The 19,729-nt window shown below is 42.7% G+C and overlaps 1 protein-coding gene across 1 annotated transcript in view; it reads left to right on the forward strand.

The window, feature by feature from the left end:
• The window catches only part of Spon1 (spondin 1), a 274,956-nt gene that overhangs the window by 110,978 nt on the left and 144,249 nt on the right, over positions 1 to 19,729 (forward strand). The window contains exons 4-5 of the mRNA XM_028768082.1: positions 7,384 to 7,457; positions 15,400 to 15,522. Of these exons, the coding sequence (XP_028623915.1) occupies positions 7,384 to 7,457; positions 15,400 to 15,522 (197 nt within the window). The remainder of the gene's footprint in view (positions 1 to 7,383; positions 7,458 to 15,399; positions 15,523 to 19,729) is intronic.

Below are 19,729 nucleotides of genomic sequence, written 5' to 3' on the forward strand. Positions count from 1 at the left end.
GACTCTGTGTCTGCTCCAGCCCAGAGGACCAGGCAGGGGCGGAAGGGCTCATATTAATCATTAATCAAGAAAATAGCCCTGCTACCACCCCACTTGCCTACAAGTCAATCTGACCAAGGCTGTTTTTTTCCCCCACTGCAGTTCCGTTTTTTCTGAGTGACACTAGTTTGTGTCGAGTCAACAAAAACCAAATCAGCATGCTATGCTAGTCTCCGAATCTATTCTTTGTGACCCCCTAAGCAAAGATTATGACCTTACCATTTGGCAGTCATGTAATTCTTGTTTTCTTGTAGATAGGGCCCTGAAACTATGTTTTCACCTTTCTTCTCCCCTTAATACATTATCGTGGGCTTCCAGAACATATGCTAACTCCAGGATGTTCTGAAGTCAAGTAAAAGGCTAGAAAGAGTCTATACTATGGTATGAGCCCAGACTCTGGGAAGTGAGGCCATGATCAAGTTAACACTGGACATCTTTGTGAAGTAAGATAATGCAGCAGCCTCAGCATGACCCATACTGCCTCCACAGTGGCTCCATACTTACCCCTTGGTCTTTTCACAGTTACTCCTTTACTGGTAAAATGAAATAAATTTTGCTGAGTATACACTGAACCACTCCACGGAAAACATCCCTGAGAGCACAGAGAAATGTTATAAAGTATTCCAAGAAATGTCCAGTAAAAGAAAATTTACTGGAATTGAGGAGAAGGTTGGCAAATGCCATCTGGAGAGGGAAAAAAAGCTCAAGTTTCATTTGGCCACCTGTTATCTCCCTGAAGCAGCTCACTGAGGGTGCTCCCTCAGGGCCCCTCCCTCCACAACAGAACCAGACCTGATATCAAGGATAATAATAGGGATTTCTTAAGGATAGGACAGGAATTTTGTCAAGGGCTGGCTAGTTAACAATAGCAGTAACAATGGCTACCACTACTGACTAGTTACTGAATGCAACACAACTGCAGTAGGACCTTCCAGAAATTGTCTGCACACGGCAATGAACAAGGCACAGAGGTACCAGGTATATATTTTAAAGTCATTTGAATAATCTGTTATCTCTCAAGTCCGTCAGATTCTAGATCTTTCTCTGTCAGCTCTTTTCAACACCAGACAGCAAACCCACATCATATCAAATTCTAACCTTATCCCAGTAGGCAGCTACCCCAAGGAAAATGAATATCGAGTGACTAAACCCTTTAAACAGAAGACAATCAAACCCTTACAGGATTGGGAATGATGTTCCTGGAAATGTTCACTCCAGTTTTAAAAGAAAAGTTTGGAAATGATTGGTGAATTACTTAGGACTTCCATACCCAAAAGTTTGAAATGCTTTGGTGTGCTACCAAGAAATTTAATTTAGATTTCTTTAACATGCTCTCTCCTGATAAGCGAGCATTCAGTATATAAACGCGAGGCAACTTGACTGCCAAATTGCAACACAGAACGGAGAAAATTTGTCATTTTGAAATGCTAAGGGAGTTCTTACTAACAGCTTTCTCATCTTGTAAAACTATTATTTTTCTGAACCATAATATGATTTATAAGCCTCAGCTGAATTTTATACTTTTGATGGGAATTGTCTCAAAGTAAAAAATGCATTTTCTCAGAATATAAAATTCTCTTAGGAGCTGACCAAATGAGGAATAAAGTGAAACAATTTCTACAAGTAAGAGGCTCAAGGGCTTGGTCCCTGCAAACACACTGTGCGTGGGAATGTTTGTCTTCCTCAGCGATCCTGGCTCGTTTGGACTTCCCAGGGTGACACCAACCACCCAAATGCCACAGCGCTGTCCTAGGTCCAGTGCCCCCCATGCACCCTCATATCCCCTTAGACCTCTGCCGAGTTAGACGTCCCTATTTTCAACACCCACTAGACTAGATCGCCCTCACAGTCTACAGCCCATTACTCTCAAGTGCTCATCTTCTGCACAAACTGTTTCTTTTCACTGAATCCTAGTACAGAAACAATGGCAAAATCTATAGTGATTTTTAGTCCCAGCTCTCAAGAAGTTTGTGATGCAGCACAGGAATCAGGAAAAGAGCAAGCAGTTGCTCCATGGGTTAGTAAGTGCTCTGCTCAGAGTATCCCAAGATCTCTGGCTCTCCTAGGAAAGGCGCTCAGTCAGGGAATCAATCTGAAAGAAGGAATGTCTTGGTTGAGTATGAACTGGGTAACTGAAAAGTAGGGGTGTGTGTATGTGTGTGTGTGTGTGTGTGTGTGTGTGTGTGTGTGTACATGCCTGCCCTTGTATTGCCATGAGAACACCAGGAAGATAGCAGAGAGATCCTGTGAGTGTGGAATTAGAAAGAGGCATGGAGTGAGGGTCCTGGAAAGAAGTGAAGCCAGATCCCATGCACTAGATGGAAAACAAAACATGGGTCCCTACTTGATTGCCACTGGGTTTGAAACCCAAAGGGCATGATGCAGAGGCTGAGCCATGTCCAGCTCTTGCATGGACCTCTTCAGACAATCACAGCTCAGTTCTGGAGGACCACTGTGGTCTCAGCTCTCCACAGAGTACACCACAAGATGCTGAAAAGAATTCAAGGAAAATCAATTAATGCATAACATATGTATATGTATACAAACACATACATATATATAGCATATGTATATATATATGTATGTATATAGTATGGGTATATATGTATGCATATAGTATATGTATATATATGTATGCATATGTATATATGTATGTATATGTATGTACGTGTGTATATATGTATATATGTGTATGTATATGTATGTATAACATACATATATATAAGTATATATACACACATATAACATACATACATATGTGTGTATATATACCCTCTCCTTAATTTAAAGGCAACATGAGCTAAAGGACTTCAGAAACAGATGGCAACAGCTATAGTGCAAACCTCCATATCTTCATGAATCTTACCTGTAAGATAAGAGAAGAACAAACACAGTCTTTTATCTCAAATCCAGCAGAAATCAAGAACCTTTCAGACTAAATTAATGTCTAGATATTTGTAGTTGTAACTTATCCCTTTGAAGCAATGAAGTGACATTTTGCTACAGAACATTGACATGCTTAATTACAGGGGTATCAGTGGCACACACACTGTGTTTTTAGTATCTGAAAATGCCTGTATTAAAAGATACATCAATCTCAAGGATGTCAAATGTGAAAATTGAAATATTAAATGTAAGTAATATGAAATATATAAATATACATGTACACATAGCATAATATAACATATACTATATAAGACTATATATGTACATACATACAATATATATATGTATATATAATATATACAGTCTTACATATATTGTATGTATTTTATATTTTTATTTTCTTTTAATATATATTGTCTTCTAAATGCAAACTGGCACATGACACATGACCAAGAGTACAGATATGACAAAGATAATTATATTTTTTAGGTTTTTCTTTATTTATACATGTGAGTGTTTTGCCTATATGTATGTCTGTGTAACACTTTCATGCCTGAAGCTGGAGAGGCCAGAAGAGGGCATCAGATACCCTGTAACTGGAGTTACCAATATTTGTGAGCCACCATGTGGGTGCTGAAAACTGATCCTGGGTCTTCTGTAAGAACAGCAAGTGCTCTTAACTGCTGAGCCATCACCCGCCTCCCCAGACCATGTGTTTTGGTTTTTAAGCCTGTGTTTGTTTTATTTATTTACCTATGTAACTAGGTGGTGCCCGGGAGGGAGTCTCATGCATGCTAAACAAGTGCTCTGTTACTGAGCTATATCCCAGCTCCCAGGTCTTGTTTTGTTAGTGGCGGTAATGGTGGGTTTTTAAATTTATTTTATTTGTATGTGTGTATACATTTATGTATACATGTGTTGCATATGTGTCCGTGAGTGTGTGTGTTGTGTGCCTCTGTGTGTGTGTGTGTGTGTGTGTGTGTGTGTGTGTGTGGTGCAGACACCTGTGGAGGCTACAAGAGTGTACCAAGTTCCCTGGAGCGGGAATTACAGGTGGTTGTGACCCGCCTGGCATGGGTCTGAGGTCTGACCTTGGGTTCTCTGAAAGTACACAAGTGCTGTTAGCTACTGAGACAACTCTCCATTCCTGTGTTTTGTTTTGTTTAAGATATTGTTTTTTAAGAGGGAGTAAGAGAGCTTACATTTTATATAGTCTCAAGGGGTGAAAAACCTGGAGAGCTTATAGAAAATATACAGCTTCTACTTGTAATCTCTATAAATTTTTACAGTCGTATTTTTGTGTAGTTAGGGGTAAGTACTATTTGTGCCCATGCTTTGAAACGATAGATTTTACCATTGTCTTCTTCACAGGAAACTGAAAAGCATTCAGAGCCTTCCTTGCAGATGCTTGCAAAGGTTGATTATGGATATTTAGCTAAGATGGAATAACATGAGAATTCTGGAGCCCGAGGAGCTTGACATGCAGTGGTGACAAATGAGGCTGAGGGTGTTTGGGGGAGCCATAAAAGGCTTTCCACACCATGTTAGTAAATCATCCTAGTGTGATTTGGACATAAAATATCCCCTCTGAGCTCCTATGTGTGCTAGGGTGCTGTATTGGGATGTCATGGAACATCTTGGAGGTAGAACCTTATTCCATGATGTGGGTCTTTGGAGGGCAGGCTTGAGGTTCATAGCCCTGACTTGCTTCCTGACCCATTGAGATGCAAGCTTGTGGATGCTGTGCTCCTGTCTGGACGGAGCCCTGTGACTCCATGCCTTACCTGCCACGATGCCTGCCATGATGGACTGTGTTCCCTCCAACTGTGAGCTGCACAGACTGTTCTTCCTTTAAGTTATTCTTTGTCAGGTATTTTACCTAAGCAATGAGAGAAGAATCTGTCTCAGTTAGGTTTTCTATTGCCATGATAAAACAGCATGACCAAAAGCAACTTGGGGAGGAAAGGATTTATTTCATCTTGCTGCTCAGTCTATCACGAAAGGGAGTCAGAACAGGAACATGGAGGCAGGAACTGATGCAGAGGCGAGAAGAAGTGCTACTTACTGGCTTGCACCTCATGGCTGGCTCAGCCCGTCTATTCTTATAGCCTAAAAGACCACCAGCCAGGAGTGAGCTGCCCCCCTTATCAGTAAAGAAAATGCACTATGAAGCTTATCCTACAGGCCAGTCTGTTGGAGGTGTTTTCCTCAATTTAGGTTCTCTCTTTCAAAAGGACTCTACTTGTGTCAAGTTGACATAAAACTAGCCAGCAGAAAAACCAATGTCCCTGTAGTCCGGTCATTCTGAAATATTTATTGGGAGAGAATTTTATTGAAATAAGGCTTGGTTTACATGAGGCCTCTATACCACATGACTCACACCAACCTATTTTCACACATTGGCCCAAGTACTCTTTTGAAAGAGCAGACCTGGTCATCTCAGTCCTGAGTCATGCCCCTCAAAGACATCTATCAAATTTTGAGTGAAAGGCCATTTCCCAGCAGGCCTTTGGTCACGTGGTGATGGGCTCGCTTACCTCCCCTCCTCACATCACCTCCTTGACTTTCCACTCATACGTCCTCCAGCAAGCCCATGTCTCCCCTGCCTCGAGGATTTTATAAACAATGCCCTCTCCTTTTCTTCTCCCTCCTAATTGCCTGGTTAGTGCCTGTTCTTCCAATCTCCGCTGAGCTATTACTTCTCAGGGAAGCGTTTCCCAGCTTGGTCAGGTCTCCCTTCTGCACTCTGTAGATGTTTCCATGGTAGCACTCAATCACTGTTGGCTGCGGGTTTGATTATTTTATGCTTCCCCCTCCTGTGATATGAACTTCGGGCATGAGCTGAGTGGTCCCACTCTCTGTTGTTCATAATGGCCCTGGTACCCTCCTCAGTGCCAGCCACTAAACATGCCCTCTGGCAATCATTTTTGTTGAAAATGTGCCCATAAATACTACAAGAAGACAAAGGAAGGAAGGCAGCTTCTGTGGTTGATGTGGGGAATGGAGCCTTCCACTGAACCAGAACTGTGGCTCTTAGGCTCATCCTAGGAGGTCTACGCTCCTGCAAGTGCCCCTCAGGCACAGGAGAGAGGCACCTTGACAAGTACTGCTGTAGGTGGCAGAGTGCTCTGAAGAACAAGAGGCTTTGCTATTTGGTTTTGTGGTAGGGATGGCTATTACCCTCTTGGCCTGAAGGAACTTTCCCACTTAATGGTCAAGAGAACAGATAAAATGATCAAAGTCGTTTTGTGTAGACAGGAAGCATATTTCATTTACTTATTTCAACATCTTGTCTCTCTTGGGTAGGGAAAGACTGTAAAAGACATCTGTAAAGCTGGCCTGAATTGTATTCTTTTGTGCAAGACTGGATGTAGCATAGACATTTCTTTGGAAAGTCATCTTGGCCTTTGCCCAGACCATTGGGGAAATTGTTTCTACTCAGTACAGATCCCCACAGAGAACATGGGCCAGTTCCTAGGTCTGGAATCATGGGAGTCAAACAGTTATTCAGTGTGGTCAGCTCTAATGGAGTCAGGGATGCCTTTATCTGTTAAATAGGGTGAATCGAAGTGAAAATTACCTTTTGATTGAGTAGCATTGCTGAAGAAAATCAATAGAAATGGCTCGAGATTTATCGGCAGCAGCTCAATTTTAAGTGTTGTAGACTCTTAAATTGCTGGAACACTGGGTTTCAGGATCCATCCTTCTCAAGGCCAGTGGAAAATAAACAAGAGAGTGAGTTAAGGGAGAAACTGCATGTCTGTTCTATCCCAGAGGAAAAAGGAAATGTGTGCTGACCAAAGCTAAGCCATTTGCAACCTCAAAATATGCATTCTAAACTTTAAGAGCCCACGTCTGACGTGTTTAAGAGAGAGAGAGAGACCACAACTGACGTTGTCTTTGTTCAGAGTGTAGGAGATGGTTTTGTCTAGACTTTCAGGGATGATATAGAATGACATTTTTAGAACAAATCAAAAAAATAGTTTTAGGTTCCTCTTTTCCCTTCAGGAAAAGGATTTGACATGCTTCTGAAATCTGAATGTGGTGCATCTATAAATGGGCTCCGTCATTTAATAGGAAGAGGAAGGGAAAATGAGCCATTGAGAAAAGATGCTGAAAATGCCCTTGGTTTACTTTCTTAGCAGTGCCATCAATAGCAATCCAGTATCTGATGTTACTTCAATAGTAGGGCCATCAATAGCAATCCAGCATCTAATGGGGAGAGGATGGTTTCTAGGCACGTGCTGGACTGTTGACATACATTTTCTGACAATTCTCAGGGTAACACCATGGGGCAGGTATTGCTTGTCTGTTCATAGATGATGAGACAGAAGCACACCAAGCTGGGAGAACAGCATACAGAGCCACCAAACCATGGGTGACTAAGCAAGGACTGTGTTGACTGTCCCTCTAAACCTGCCACTCTCACCACTGTGTTGATGTCTTCTTTCCCCACAGGGCCAGCATTGTACAGAAACGCATTATTTATTTTCAAGACGAGGGCTCCCTGACCAAGAAGCTGTGTGAACAGGGTAAGAACATACAGATGGGGAGGGGGAGAATGGGGGAGTTTTTCGGGTTAAGCATGGCTGTAGGAATTCAGGCAATGGGGCTTTCTGAGTTCCCCTGGGCTCTGCCTCCTCACCTAGCTCTGATTTTTAATCTGGCTGTGTGCTATGGATAATTGGATCCGCCTTAAGCTCTAATTACTCGGCTTGATTCCCTGGGTAGGAGATAATGTGCCTTATATTGGTGCTGTCTTCTTATTTTTGTGAAACAGTGATTATTCTGAAGAGGTTCCTTGAAATAATTCACAGGACTTAATTAAGGAATGCACAGTTGTGTACCTTTAAAAAGCCTACGGTGGCTCTCTGGAATAACCACCCTCTAGAACTTGCATGGCATGGGGGATTTTTCTCCTAAAAAAGATCAGTAGAAGACAGGAGTGTCATGGGTTGGAGGGTAGAGGATACTAACCTTGTGATTTTACCACATCCCAGTCTCTGGTACTCAGACTGCAAGTTCATAAATCCTTTCCTGAGATGGAAACTTTCTAATAAATGTCCTTTTTTTCTGGTGCTAGGGATCAAGTCTGGTCCCTTGTGCATGCTATCTAAGCACTTTAGCACTGAGGTACACCCTGCCTGGGACTGGAACATCCTAATAAAGTAGACTGGGTGTTTACAGGAGGGGCCTGGGCTCAGATTAGGCCTGGCTTAGATCTGCTTCTGTGACACAGCCCACCCCCCCACCCCACACACCATGTGACTTAGTGAGGCTAGGAACTGGCTCAGTGAGTAAAGCTCTTACCATGCAGCTCCGAGGGCTTGAGTTCAGAGCCCCAGACTCCACATAAAGCTGGACATGGAGCTTCAACTCTGCAATCCCGTCATTCATCTGTAACATGAGATGGAAGCAGAGGCACTCCCAGGTTGAAAACAACAAAAGAACCTGTTCCCAGCAAGATGAAATGTAAAGACCGACACCTGAGATTGTCCTCAGACCCCCCCCAGAGAAGTGCCAAGGCACACCTGCATTCACAGAGTCCAACCCAGGCCAGCACACACATCATACATATAAGATTGAATGTGCTGTGTATGTGTGAGTGTGAGTGTGAGTGTGAGTGTGAGTGTGCGTGTGCGTGTGTGTGTGTACATGCATGGTAGCTATTGCTGTCTATGTTCAAACGCTTGTTCATTAATCTGCTGTGAAAAAAAGACTTTAAACATCCGAACTGGTTTAGAAGTTATTAGATAACCCAATGAGAACAGAAAACTCTCTATAATTATACAGCTTAGCTATCTCATTTCTATTCATTTTTGCAGAATTTTTATTTGCCTTTCCAGCAATTAGTCTTTTCAGAAGGAATAATCCTCTCCAACTATAGCAAACCATAAACTACTAAGAAAGGTTGGAGAGGGGTCTACTGGGGAAATAATAATAATTGCTAATAATTTTGAGTGCTTGCTACATGACAGGCACTATTCTAAACACCTCCTATTGCTTAATTATGTAATCTATACTGTAACTCTGTATGGTAAAGGCTATTGGATCAGCCATAGTGCAGTTGAAGAGCCTGAGGTAGAGTTAAATAGCTATTTACAGCCAGCAGCGGAGGGCAGGAGAGGGCACCAGGCGTCCATGCCTTGAACCACTGCCCCGTGGATACTGCATCCTCTGTAAGCAGCCACTGCCCCGTGGATACTGCATCCTCTGTAAGCAGCCACTGCCCTGTGGATGCTGCATCCTCTGTAAGCAGCCACTGCCCTGTGGATACTGCATCCTCTGTAAGCAGCCACTGCCCCTGTGCATACTGCATCCTCTGTGGGCAGCCACTGCCCCATGGATGCTGCATCCCCTGTGAGTAGGACTTTGCAGCCCTGTCTGTATCAGAGCAATGCACTGTCTTCTTGTAAAAAAGCTAGAGTCAAATGTTAAGTAGAATTTTATGGAAACAGTTGGATGCTTGGCATCAGGGTGGGAGCTCTGGACTCTCTGGCCACGGTCCTTGCTAAGTTCTTGGTGTGCATCTTCCCTCCAAGCCCTTTAGCTGATAAATGGTTCTAACAGAACCATTTTTCCAAACAAGGAGCATCTCCACTTTTTAGGCTTTTGTTTCCTTTTTTAATATAAGCAATTTTATTTTATTTATTTTATGTATATGAATACATTGTTGCTGTCTTCAGACACACCAAAAGAAGGCATCGCATCCCATTACAGAAGGTTGTGATCCACCATGTGGTTGCTGGGAATTGAACTCAGGACCTCTAGAAGAGCAGTCAGTGTTCTTAACCGCTGAGCCACCTCTTCAGCCCCTAGCTCTTGTTTCTTAAATAACAATCTCATCCCTTACCCTCTTTCCACGAAAGTATACTCAGTTCCCATGAGCTGGACTCAAGGGTGTTTTGACTCACACACAGGCTACAACCTAATCTTCCCCTGTAGGTAGCTAGGCTCATCATTCACTGTGGTGTGGTTCTGTTAGTTGGACTGGCAGAGCCAGCCTTATTTCCAGAATCTGAAAGTTCTTAGGAGACACTTCACAGACAGCCCCATGTCTGACAAGAACCCTTTCCTGGAGCCTTAGTGCTGATCTTAGAAAGCCTTGTTTAAGCTGTGTCCAGTGGACACAGCAATAGTGAAATAGTATGGCGTGTCTCTAGTTGGTTCTTTCAGGCTGAACTCTTAGGAAAATGGCTAATCACACCATCGATGCAAAGACTCCTTCAGACTTGATGGACTGAAAAGGCCCAACAGGTCCTCATGCTCTTGGCTTTTGTGTGCTTATAGATGATCGCTGGAATCAGCAGACCCATGAGAAAATTAACATCAGAATGATCACATTAAGAAAACCATTTAAACACAAGCAGAGCAGAGGGATTTTTAATGTATTTAATCACTCAGCAAACGCCAGCTTTTCATCAAAGTCTCTATGTGCCTTGCTTTCTTGTTGAATCAAATCAAATATGTTAGGAAAATAAATAGTGGAACTTGGGACTATCATTTATTGACCCAATTATAACCATTCCTCCATAGGTGATGAAATATAGCCACAGGATAAAAAGCAGTGAGCAATAATCTCTCTCTCTCTCTCTCTCTCTCTCTCTCTCTCTCTCTCTCTCTCTGTGTGTGTGTGTGTGTGTGTGTGTGTGTATGTGTGTGTGTGTGTGTGCGCACATCTGTATGTGTAAATATGGGCACTGTTGCATGTACATACAAGATCAAAAGACAACCTTAGATGTCAGTCTTCACCTTCAACCTTGTTTGAGATGGGTTTTCTTTGTTATTATTACATGGGTCCCAGGGATTCGAACTCTGGTCTTCAAGTTTGCATGGTAAGCACCTTTACCTACTCATCCATCTCTCCAGCCTGTGATTTTTAAAAGCAACATAAATATGAAACGACTTGCAATTAAAAAATAGAGAAATATCACTTATTCTAAAGGTGACCTATGACAGATAAATGGTCACACACGTACACACCATGTCACAAACAGAAGGGGAATGGCAGAGGAGGATGGGAGGAGAGAAAATCAGAGGACAGAGAATAGAAGCAGAAGACAGACAATGAGAAGAAGGTGAGAGAGGAGGAAGAGAGCTGAGGAACTGGATTGGTCAGGGAAGCATTTGTCTTGTGAGCATGAGACCCAAGAACAACCTCGAGCCCCAGAAGACACACAGGCAGGGTGTGATGGATAGCACGTGTGAGCCCTGCACTGGAGAGGTGAAGGCAGATGGGTCATGAAGCTCCCCTCCCAGCCAGCCTGCCCAGCCCATTTGGCTAGTTACAGGCTAGTTAGAGACCCTGTCTCAAAAACAAGGTGTATTGGGGCAAGAGAGATGGCTCAGGATTTCAGAACATATAGTGCTCTTACAGAGGACCCAAGTCCATTCCCAGCACCCAGTCCATATCCCAGAACCACTTGTAACTCCAGTTCACAGGATCTACCCCCCTCTTCTCACCACCATGGGCACATGCAAACACCCACATTATAGACACACACATGTATGCAGAATTTTAACTTTTAAATTTTTTTTGAAGTTATAAAACAAGATGGATATCCACTGAGGAATGAGAGCTAAGATTGTCCTCTGGCTTTCACACTTGTGAGTACATACTTCTACATTGGTATCTACACACACACACACACACACACATGCATGCACACACACTCATAAACATGCTTGCACATCTGTGAACACACACATACACACATATAAAAAGAGAGAAGGAAAATGGGATAAGGAGGGGGAGGAGACCTAAGAATCAAAAGCTAACAAACTCAAGATAGAAATGAGGAGAAAGATGGGTTGTGATAGAAGTAGCAGAGGTGGTGCACTCAAAATTTGGGAAGGTGAGGCAGAAGGATTATGAGTTCAAGACTACCCTGGGCTATACAGTGAAACTCAGTTTTAAAAAAGAAAACAGGTACTGGGTATGTTCGGTGACACAGCAGTGGCCTAAAACATACAAGGGCATGGATTTGATCCCCAGTACTGCACAAAATAAATGAAAATAAAGCTGGGTGTGGTATCCCACACCGTTAATTCAAGCATTCAGGAAATAGAGGCAGGCAGATCTCTGACCAGCCTCATCTATATAGTTAAGTTCAAAGACAACCAAGGATACATATTGAGACCCTGTCTCAAAAAACACGTGTGTGTGTGTGTGTGTGTGTGTGTGTGTGTGTGTGTGTGTGTGTGTGTAAGAAATGAAAGAAAGGGAAACTGAGAACTGAGGTCACACTCCAGGATGAGGTATGGCTTAGCAGCCCAGCTGTTGCACTATAGGAGAATGTTAATGCTTGTCATCACTGCCTTTTGAAAACCTGCTTTGTTAGCAAGAGCCTGTCCTTGGTAGGAAACAGTTCCCTTTTCAAACCTAAAAGTTTCACTTGGAAGCTTATTCTCCAAAGGTTGTTATACATTCATTTCTGTAAAGGCCTTCACAGTGTCTTTAACTTTGGTACCTAAATCTAAAAGCCCTTTTGATAAAGTAATGCTCCCAACTGGACTTATTTTGGGTCTTCTGGACTTTGTTGCTACCTCACTTAACAGCACCTGGTCTTTACGATCGAAATCCCAGCATGTATCTCTCAGATCCAAAATCTCTTTTCAAAGCTAATTTAGAATTTTTTTTTAAACAATGCAGCTCAGCATCATGGGACTGTGAAAAAGAACCAGATCTTCTGGTTCAAGCTACCTATCCTAAAATGTACTAGGTGAGGTGTGTTCTTACTATCCAAGTGGCTGACACAGGGATCAAGTCCAGGTTCTGTACGCAGGTGGTAGTGGGCAGCTTGCTCCAGGCACAGACTCTAGTCTCTGCCAGTGATTCCTGCTTTGGGGGGCTGTAGCCTTCTCCTTTGAGCTTCTTTAGAAATCTCTTAAATCTGGGGGCTGGAGAGATGGCTCAGGAGTTAAGAGCACTGACTGCTCTTCCAGAAGTCCTGAGTTCAATTCCCAGCAACCACATGGTGGCTCACAATCATCTGTAATGGGATCTGATGTCCTCTTCTGGTGTGTCTGAAGACAGCTACAGTGTACTCACATACAATAAAATAAATAAATCTTAGAGAAAAAAAGAAAGAGAAAAACTCTGTCTTGAAAAAAAAAGTACTTTAAAAATAAATAAATAAATCTTTAAAAAAAAAGAAATCTCTTAAATCTGTAGGGAGGGTTTTGTTTTGTTTATGCACATTTCTTCATTTAGAAAAAGTAAAATAGAAATAGTTTTCTTTTTTACTAGGTATCGTTTATGCAGACCTATCTAGAATGAGTCTTCCCTGTAGTGATTGAATTCAGAGTGAGGTCATAGGCTCTGGACAAAAGAGTCCTGGATCCCACTTCTGCCTGCATGGTTTCACAAACCTGCTTCTCCATTCAGAAGTAAACTTGGTCAAGTCACCCAGCCAGCTTCTTCCTTTTAACAATGTGCACTCTGCAAAACAGGCATGTCTTAGTTACTTTACTTTACTGTTGCTGTAATAAGAAACCCTGGCAGAAACAACAGAAAGAACAAAGGGTTTATTATAGTCTTCACTTCAGGAGGATATAATCCACCAAGGCAGCAAAGACATGGTGGCAGAAGCAGGAGGCTGGCTTGTCAGAAATACATCTCTTTGTTCATCTACAAAGAGAGCACAGGAAATGATGTTGGGCTGTATAGCCTCAAGGCCATCCCCAGTGACCTACTCTCTTCAGTGAGGTTCTATCTCCTAAAGGTTCCATGACCTTCCTAAATAGCGTCACCATCTGGGACCAAGTGTTAGAACACTTGGTGTTGGCCCATGGAGGATACTTCACGTTTAAACCTCCAGGGATAACCAAAGGACTTCCGAGGACAGTATACGGAATGAAAGCAGCACATACAAAAGGCCCAGTACATCTCTGTACCGTCTCATACTTTGTCTCCATCCCCAGACTCACTTCTCCCCATCATCGATTTTGCATGTTCAAGCCCAGCACGCTCAGCAAATTTCTAAAGAGATTGAAAAATGCTGTTTCTGACATGCAAAATGGCTTTCATCCCCTTGGTTGCCGCTCTTTTGTACAATATTTAAGAAAAAAAATGTTCAACTTTCGAAAAGGGAAGATTGATGTTAACACAGCTGGGAGAGCTACAGAAAACGCAGTTGCAGTAAGTGGCATCTGTAGGCATTGTCCCTTCTCAGAGGCAGCCGAGCAGCCTGAGAGCACTAAGGCAGTTAGAACTGTGGATTTAACAATCAGAAATGCTGAATTTATTCATGCAATCTCTCTTTCCCTACTTATCAGCTACTCACAGCTAGGAATGGGGGTGGAGAGGGAATCTTAAGTTTTTCCTGGCTGCTTCTACACTCAGAAGGAAACTTGAACTCATGAACACATTTGCAAGCCCCCCGCCCCCCCCCCCCCCCACCTAAGTCTCTGAAAGCGTGGTAAGAGGTGATGTGAGTGCGTAAGAATCTCCTCCTCAGTCTAACGCGCTCCCAGCTGAGCTGTTTCGGCGCTGTGTCTATTTATCTTTGATTCCGGTCCTGGCATTTGTTTAAAGAAAAGTAATAAAGATTCTAGATTTGTTTTCAGACTTTTTTTTTTTTAAAAAAAAAAAAAACCCTCCTCTTAATTTCCAGCATTGTTTAAGCCCCTACTTCTGTGATTCTCAACCTGTAGGTCGCGACCCCTTCAGGGTTGTATCTCAGATACGCTGCATATCAGATACTTATATTACAATTCATAACGGTAGCAAAACTACAGTTATGAAGTAGCAGTGGTTGAGGGTTACCACACCAGGAGGAACTGTATCAGAGCATCACAGAGTTAGGAAGGCTGAGAACCGCTCCCTCTGCTCTCATTGACCGCCTTAAAGCCACCCCTGTCTCTGCTCTGGTCCAGCATTTTGGGCCCTCAAAAGTACTTCTTGGAAAATAGATACATGTTTCTCTTAAAAATCTAGTAGAGAGATACTACTGTGGAAGGGGTGGGGAGGATACCAGGATGTCGAAGTAAGGGCTACAGAGGCAGCTCAGTGGTTTAAAGCATTTACTGCTTTACTGCACTTGCAGATGACCCTGGTTTGGTTCCCAGCACCTATATCAGGTGTCTTACAACCATCTGTAACTCCAGCTCCAGGGAATCTGACCTCTGGTGTTCAAAGGTACCTGCATACACATGGCACTCTCTCACATAGGCAGACACAGATACACATACACACACACACTTAAAAATGAAAAGAATAACTGAGTGAAAGTCTTGGTTCTATAGAACACCTCAGACTGGAGAGTAAGAACTTTGAATTTTTTGTTTGCAAACTATATATTCATAGTTGAGAAATAAAAAATCCATAGCAATCCGAGTGCTGGTCTTGAGTCTTACAAATCAACGCTGCTGTACTGCATCTTCTTCATACAGGGATTAAGGATAAGACAAGCTGCTGCAAGGCTGTCTTTTACGAGGTCCCCATCTGCTTTCTAACTTGACTTCCTGTTCCAGATCCCACACTTGATGGGGTGACGGACAGACCGATCCTAGACTGCTGCGCCTGTGGAACCGCCAAGTACAGACTCACGTTTTATGGAAACTGGTCCGAGAAGACTCATCCGAAGGATTACCCTCGTGAGTACGGCAGCTACTTTATGGGTCAGGGGAAGCACATTGCTAATGCCCCATCTGATCATGGGATCCATGAGCTGAGCTGGGTCAGGCCTGCTCGTTAGTATCCACTGATTTGTGAAACTTGCACCCCCAAGAAAGCAAATTCATGAATATACACAGGCATAATCCTGGTATACTTTTAGATTCTTTGTATGACAATGTCCTACCAGTTTTATCTGTTTTATCTTTTATCTTCAAGCCAAGCGTTGTGTAGCCTCGGTTCTCCTAAAACAGCTATACCCACCTTACAGAACAGACTGCTGTTAGTAAGATGACTGGCCAAGGAATTCTCTTGACTCCAGAGACAGTATAGCAGTTACCCAGTACCCTTAACATAGTAACTCAGTACCCTCTACCATAGTGTCAGTTATCAATCAATACACAATATCCCTGCTGAATCCAGATGTCACTGTCTAATGCCACATGACCCCAGAGTCAAAGCAGCTGATATCAACCCACAGGAGTTGTCAGGAGGCCTCAAAATCTCTATGTGAGGAGAGTATCCTAAAGTAGGACGCTCTTCAACTCTTTTTAGTCAGACAGTTATCTCAACAAATTTGTAATGAGCAAGCACTCTCCTAAGTCCTTAAAAATATGACAGTGAGCAGGAGAAAAGATTCCATGCAGGATTCCATGCCATTTAGAGACTGTGGCGAGATAGACAGCAATCAAATTATCACATGGAATTTGTTGCTGAAAGTGGTGGGCTGACCCACACAATATTAAGCATGTTTACCCTTGAATTGGAAAATAGCCGGCTTTATGGATAAACTCCCTGAAGATCAGAGAAAGTTACCATTTGTCCAGAGTCAAGTGTGCAATGCCCTGCCTTTGCTTTCTGCTTCCTTTTAGACCTGGGAGGGCCCATTCTCTGTAGCCTTGGGAGGCAGGATGGCTGTGGGTGGCATTGGGCATATTGTGTCTGAGAATGATCTGTTTTGTTCTTAGGAGTTTATTTCACTCTGAAGTTACCACAGCTGGGAAGAACCACAGGAATAGGAGAGGAGATTAAAAAGAGGGATTGGGGCCAGGTCTCCAAAGACAAAGGGGAAAAGGGTGCATGGTAGGGACTTAAGTAGACCCCAGGTATGTCAGAACCTCCCTGGTACCCAAACAGCCCACCCAGAGGGAACTCCAGCATTCCTGGGCACATTAAGAGGCTTATTATTTAATTTAACTCCCATAAAGTTGAAATTTAGGAACTTAAGAGCCTCTGGCTAAGGCATTCCTCGGACTCTGGGATTCAGCCTGTTCTAGTCTCAGCTGCATGGGAGACCCTTGTGAATAAACTTAGCCTTTCTGCCTGGGAGGGGACCCTTAGAACCTGAACACTAGAAAAAAATGTCCTACAGTGTCCCCACTAACAGAAGAGAGAAAATGGCTGGGCCATTACTAACCTTTTGTGATCCTAAGGAGTTTTCTCATTTCTGTTTGGCCACTGTTATCTCCCAGAATTTAGGTGGTCTGAGGATGGCACCAAATCATTGTTTCTGGGCCTCAGGGGAAAACCACATACAAACCTACAGAGAGTTTCTGTGGTGTTGTTGAGAGCTTAATAAATACAGCAGGTGTGTGTTCACGATTCCTGGGATTGTCCCATTGTCAAGTGTCACATCACAGCCAGGATGCGCCCTAATTTTTCTGTTGGGAAACTTTCGTCTTCAAACACAGAAGAGCATTTACCACATTGTGTTGGGGTTGTTTCTTCTGGAAGTTTCTTCCCCACAAAACTGGGAACTCTTTTGGGATAATAACTATGATCTGCTCATCTTCGAGTCTTTGTCCCTGCACATGCCTGGTACCCTCCTGAGGATTAGGTGGTGACTGTGGACCACACCTGCTACCATCTGGGAGGCAGGTATCTAGCTAACACTGGGTCATGATGCCCAATACTGATCAGGGAATGCGCCAGACTGTCCTTGCAGGGCAACGAATGAACTTGGGTACTTGAAGGACTTAGCCACTGAGAAGGACACAGGCAATGGCAAGGATGGTGTCTACTAATCTAATCTGCGGGGACAATTCTGTCTTGATAACCAGCCCTGTTGTCAGCCCAGAGAAGCTTCCTGACAACAAACTGTCAAGTGCTAAGTCCCTTGTCTCTTCTTAATTAGTCATCCAAAATGTCACTTTCCAAGAAGGGATCTTGGGACAGAGGCTCTTAGCCTCTTCAGTCTCTGAATCCTTTTTAACATGTCTAAGAACCACCGAGAGCATCAACATATTTATGTTAAATCTCTCAGTGTCTCTTAGCTGGGAAATTTTTAATTACTTATTGATTTAAGTAGCATAGCAATAATAAATACATTGCATGTTTAATCAATTTGTTACATGCTAACATAAAAACATATATTTTATGAAAATGTGACTATGTTAGCCAAAGAAAATAGTTGTGAAAAAGGTGTCCTTGTCACGTGGACTGGCACTCACTTTTGTTTCTGCATTCAACCTAGTGATTTACATCTTTGATAGAAGTATGTGAAGAAAATCCTAGCCTACATGTATGTGTAACTAGAAAAAAAAGAGTGTTTGGGGGCATTGGAGAGCTTGTTCAGTGGTTAAGGATATTTGTTCTTCTCACCAAGGCCCTGAGTTTGATTCCATACACCCACTCCCAACAATTTCTAACCCCAGTTTCAAGGGATCTGACACCTTCTGCTGGCCTCTGCCGGCACCTGCACACATGTGGTACACGTGCATATGAGCAGGCATACATACATACATACATACATACATACATACATACATATATACATACATACACATAAATAATTTTAAAAATTGTTTTCATAATCTTTCCAGATACTTACAAAAAATCTCTGGTACTATACCACAAACTACTTCAAAGTCTACAAATAGCAGAGTTTTGTTAAGTCAAGTTACAATGTAGAATATGCAATTGTGCCAATAGATTTGTATGCTGTGACTAAAATTCACCACTTACCTTCCTCATTGGATGGATCTCTTACAAACACACAATTGTGTATCCCTGATGCTGACCATATGGAAAACATGGGCCTTTTGAGAATCACAGATCATCCAAATGGCAACACTTCACAATACACAGTATCAAAATCATATCCATTCCCAGGAGACAGAGCCCATCAGGAAAGTGATGGAAAACTGGGAAGCTATCAAGTTCATAGAAATGGCTACAAGTTTCCCAAGATTCTGGGTTTTGCTTGAACACTCAGATTTTACTATTGGCATCAGATACTGTCAGTTGTTTTCCTTGAAGTGACAGACTAACTTCATTTTTTGAGAAAAATGTCTGCCATATTCCCAAGTCTGAATAACCGTAATTTGCCTGTCATTTGTTCTTTCAAGTAAAAATGATGTTTTATGAATGTGCAAAGTGGCTAGTGTGACTTGCACCTCAGAGAGTCACTAAGTGCATTTACCGAGGACAACCAGAGTGCTCCAGTCCACAGAGAAGAGCTGCTTTGCATTTTTTATTGCTATTTACATTCTGAAATTAGTCACTCTGAATAACAAGGTGTGCATTTATCAGTTGAAACTTCAAATGACTCATTTTTCTGTTATGTGAAGGATACTTGGGCAAAATTGAAGCTTCTGTTGTTCACTGTGAGCTTGTGATCCTGAGGATGACATCAGCTACTAATACAGGCAAGGCTATGGCCTTGGCCCATCTTCAATGCCAGTATCAACACACTACAGCAAATAATGTCTTTGTTTTGTTATAAAATAGCTTTAATCTCTCAGATTCCCTGAAAAGATCTCAAGGTCTCAGGAGTCTGTGAGTCACACTTTGGTAACCTCTGCAATGGGATAAGAAAGCAAACTTGGGGTGTTCACTGCTTGGGTGTCTTTGAGTAACTTACCTTTGAGGCTCACAAGGACTGCTACATACATGGGGGACTGAACGGCACCATGTCCACTCAGCTGCCACGCACAGTCACCATGTACCTTCAGCCGTAGTGAACCGTGTCTTCAGGTGTCTCTTCTTAACCATCATACAAAATGCTTTGCTCCAAATGCTGCTTCTGGGGTTCTCTCCTTGGGAGAAGCCTGCATTCCTCTTTCTGGGAAGGGCTAGATGTGATAAAACAGAAATGGAGGCCAGAGGAGGGACCAAATAGCTTCAGGCATTCCTCTTCTCTGGTACTATCAAAATCTCTGCTGGACATCTGGAAACTGTGGAATTCTT

Source organism: Grammomys surdaster, unplaced genomic scaffold (genome assembly GCF_004785775.1).
Source record: "Grammomys surdaster isolate TR1022 unplaced genomic scaffold, NIH_TR_1.0 184, whole genome shotgun sequence".
NCBI classification, from domain to species: Eukaryota; Metazoa; Chordata; class Mammalia; order Rodentia; family Muridae; genus Grammomys; species Grammomys surdaster.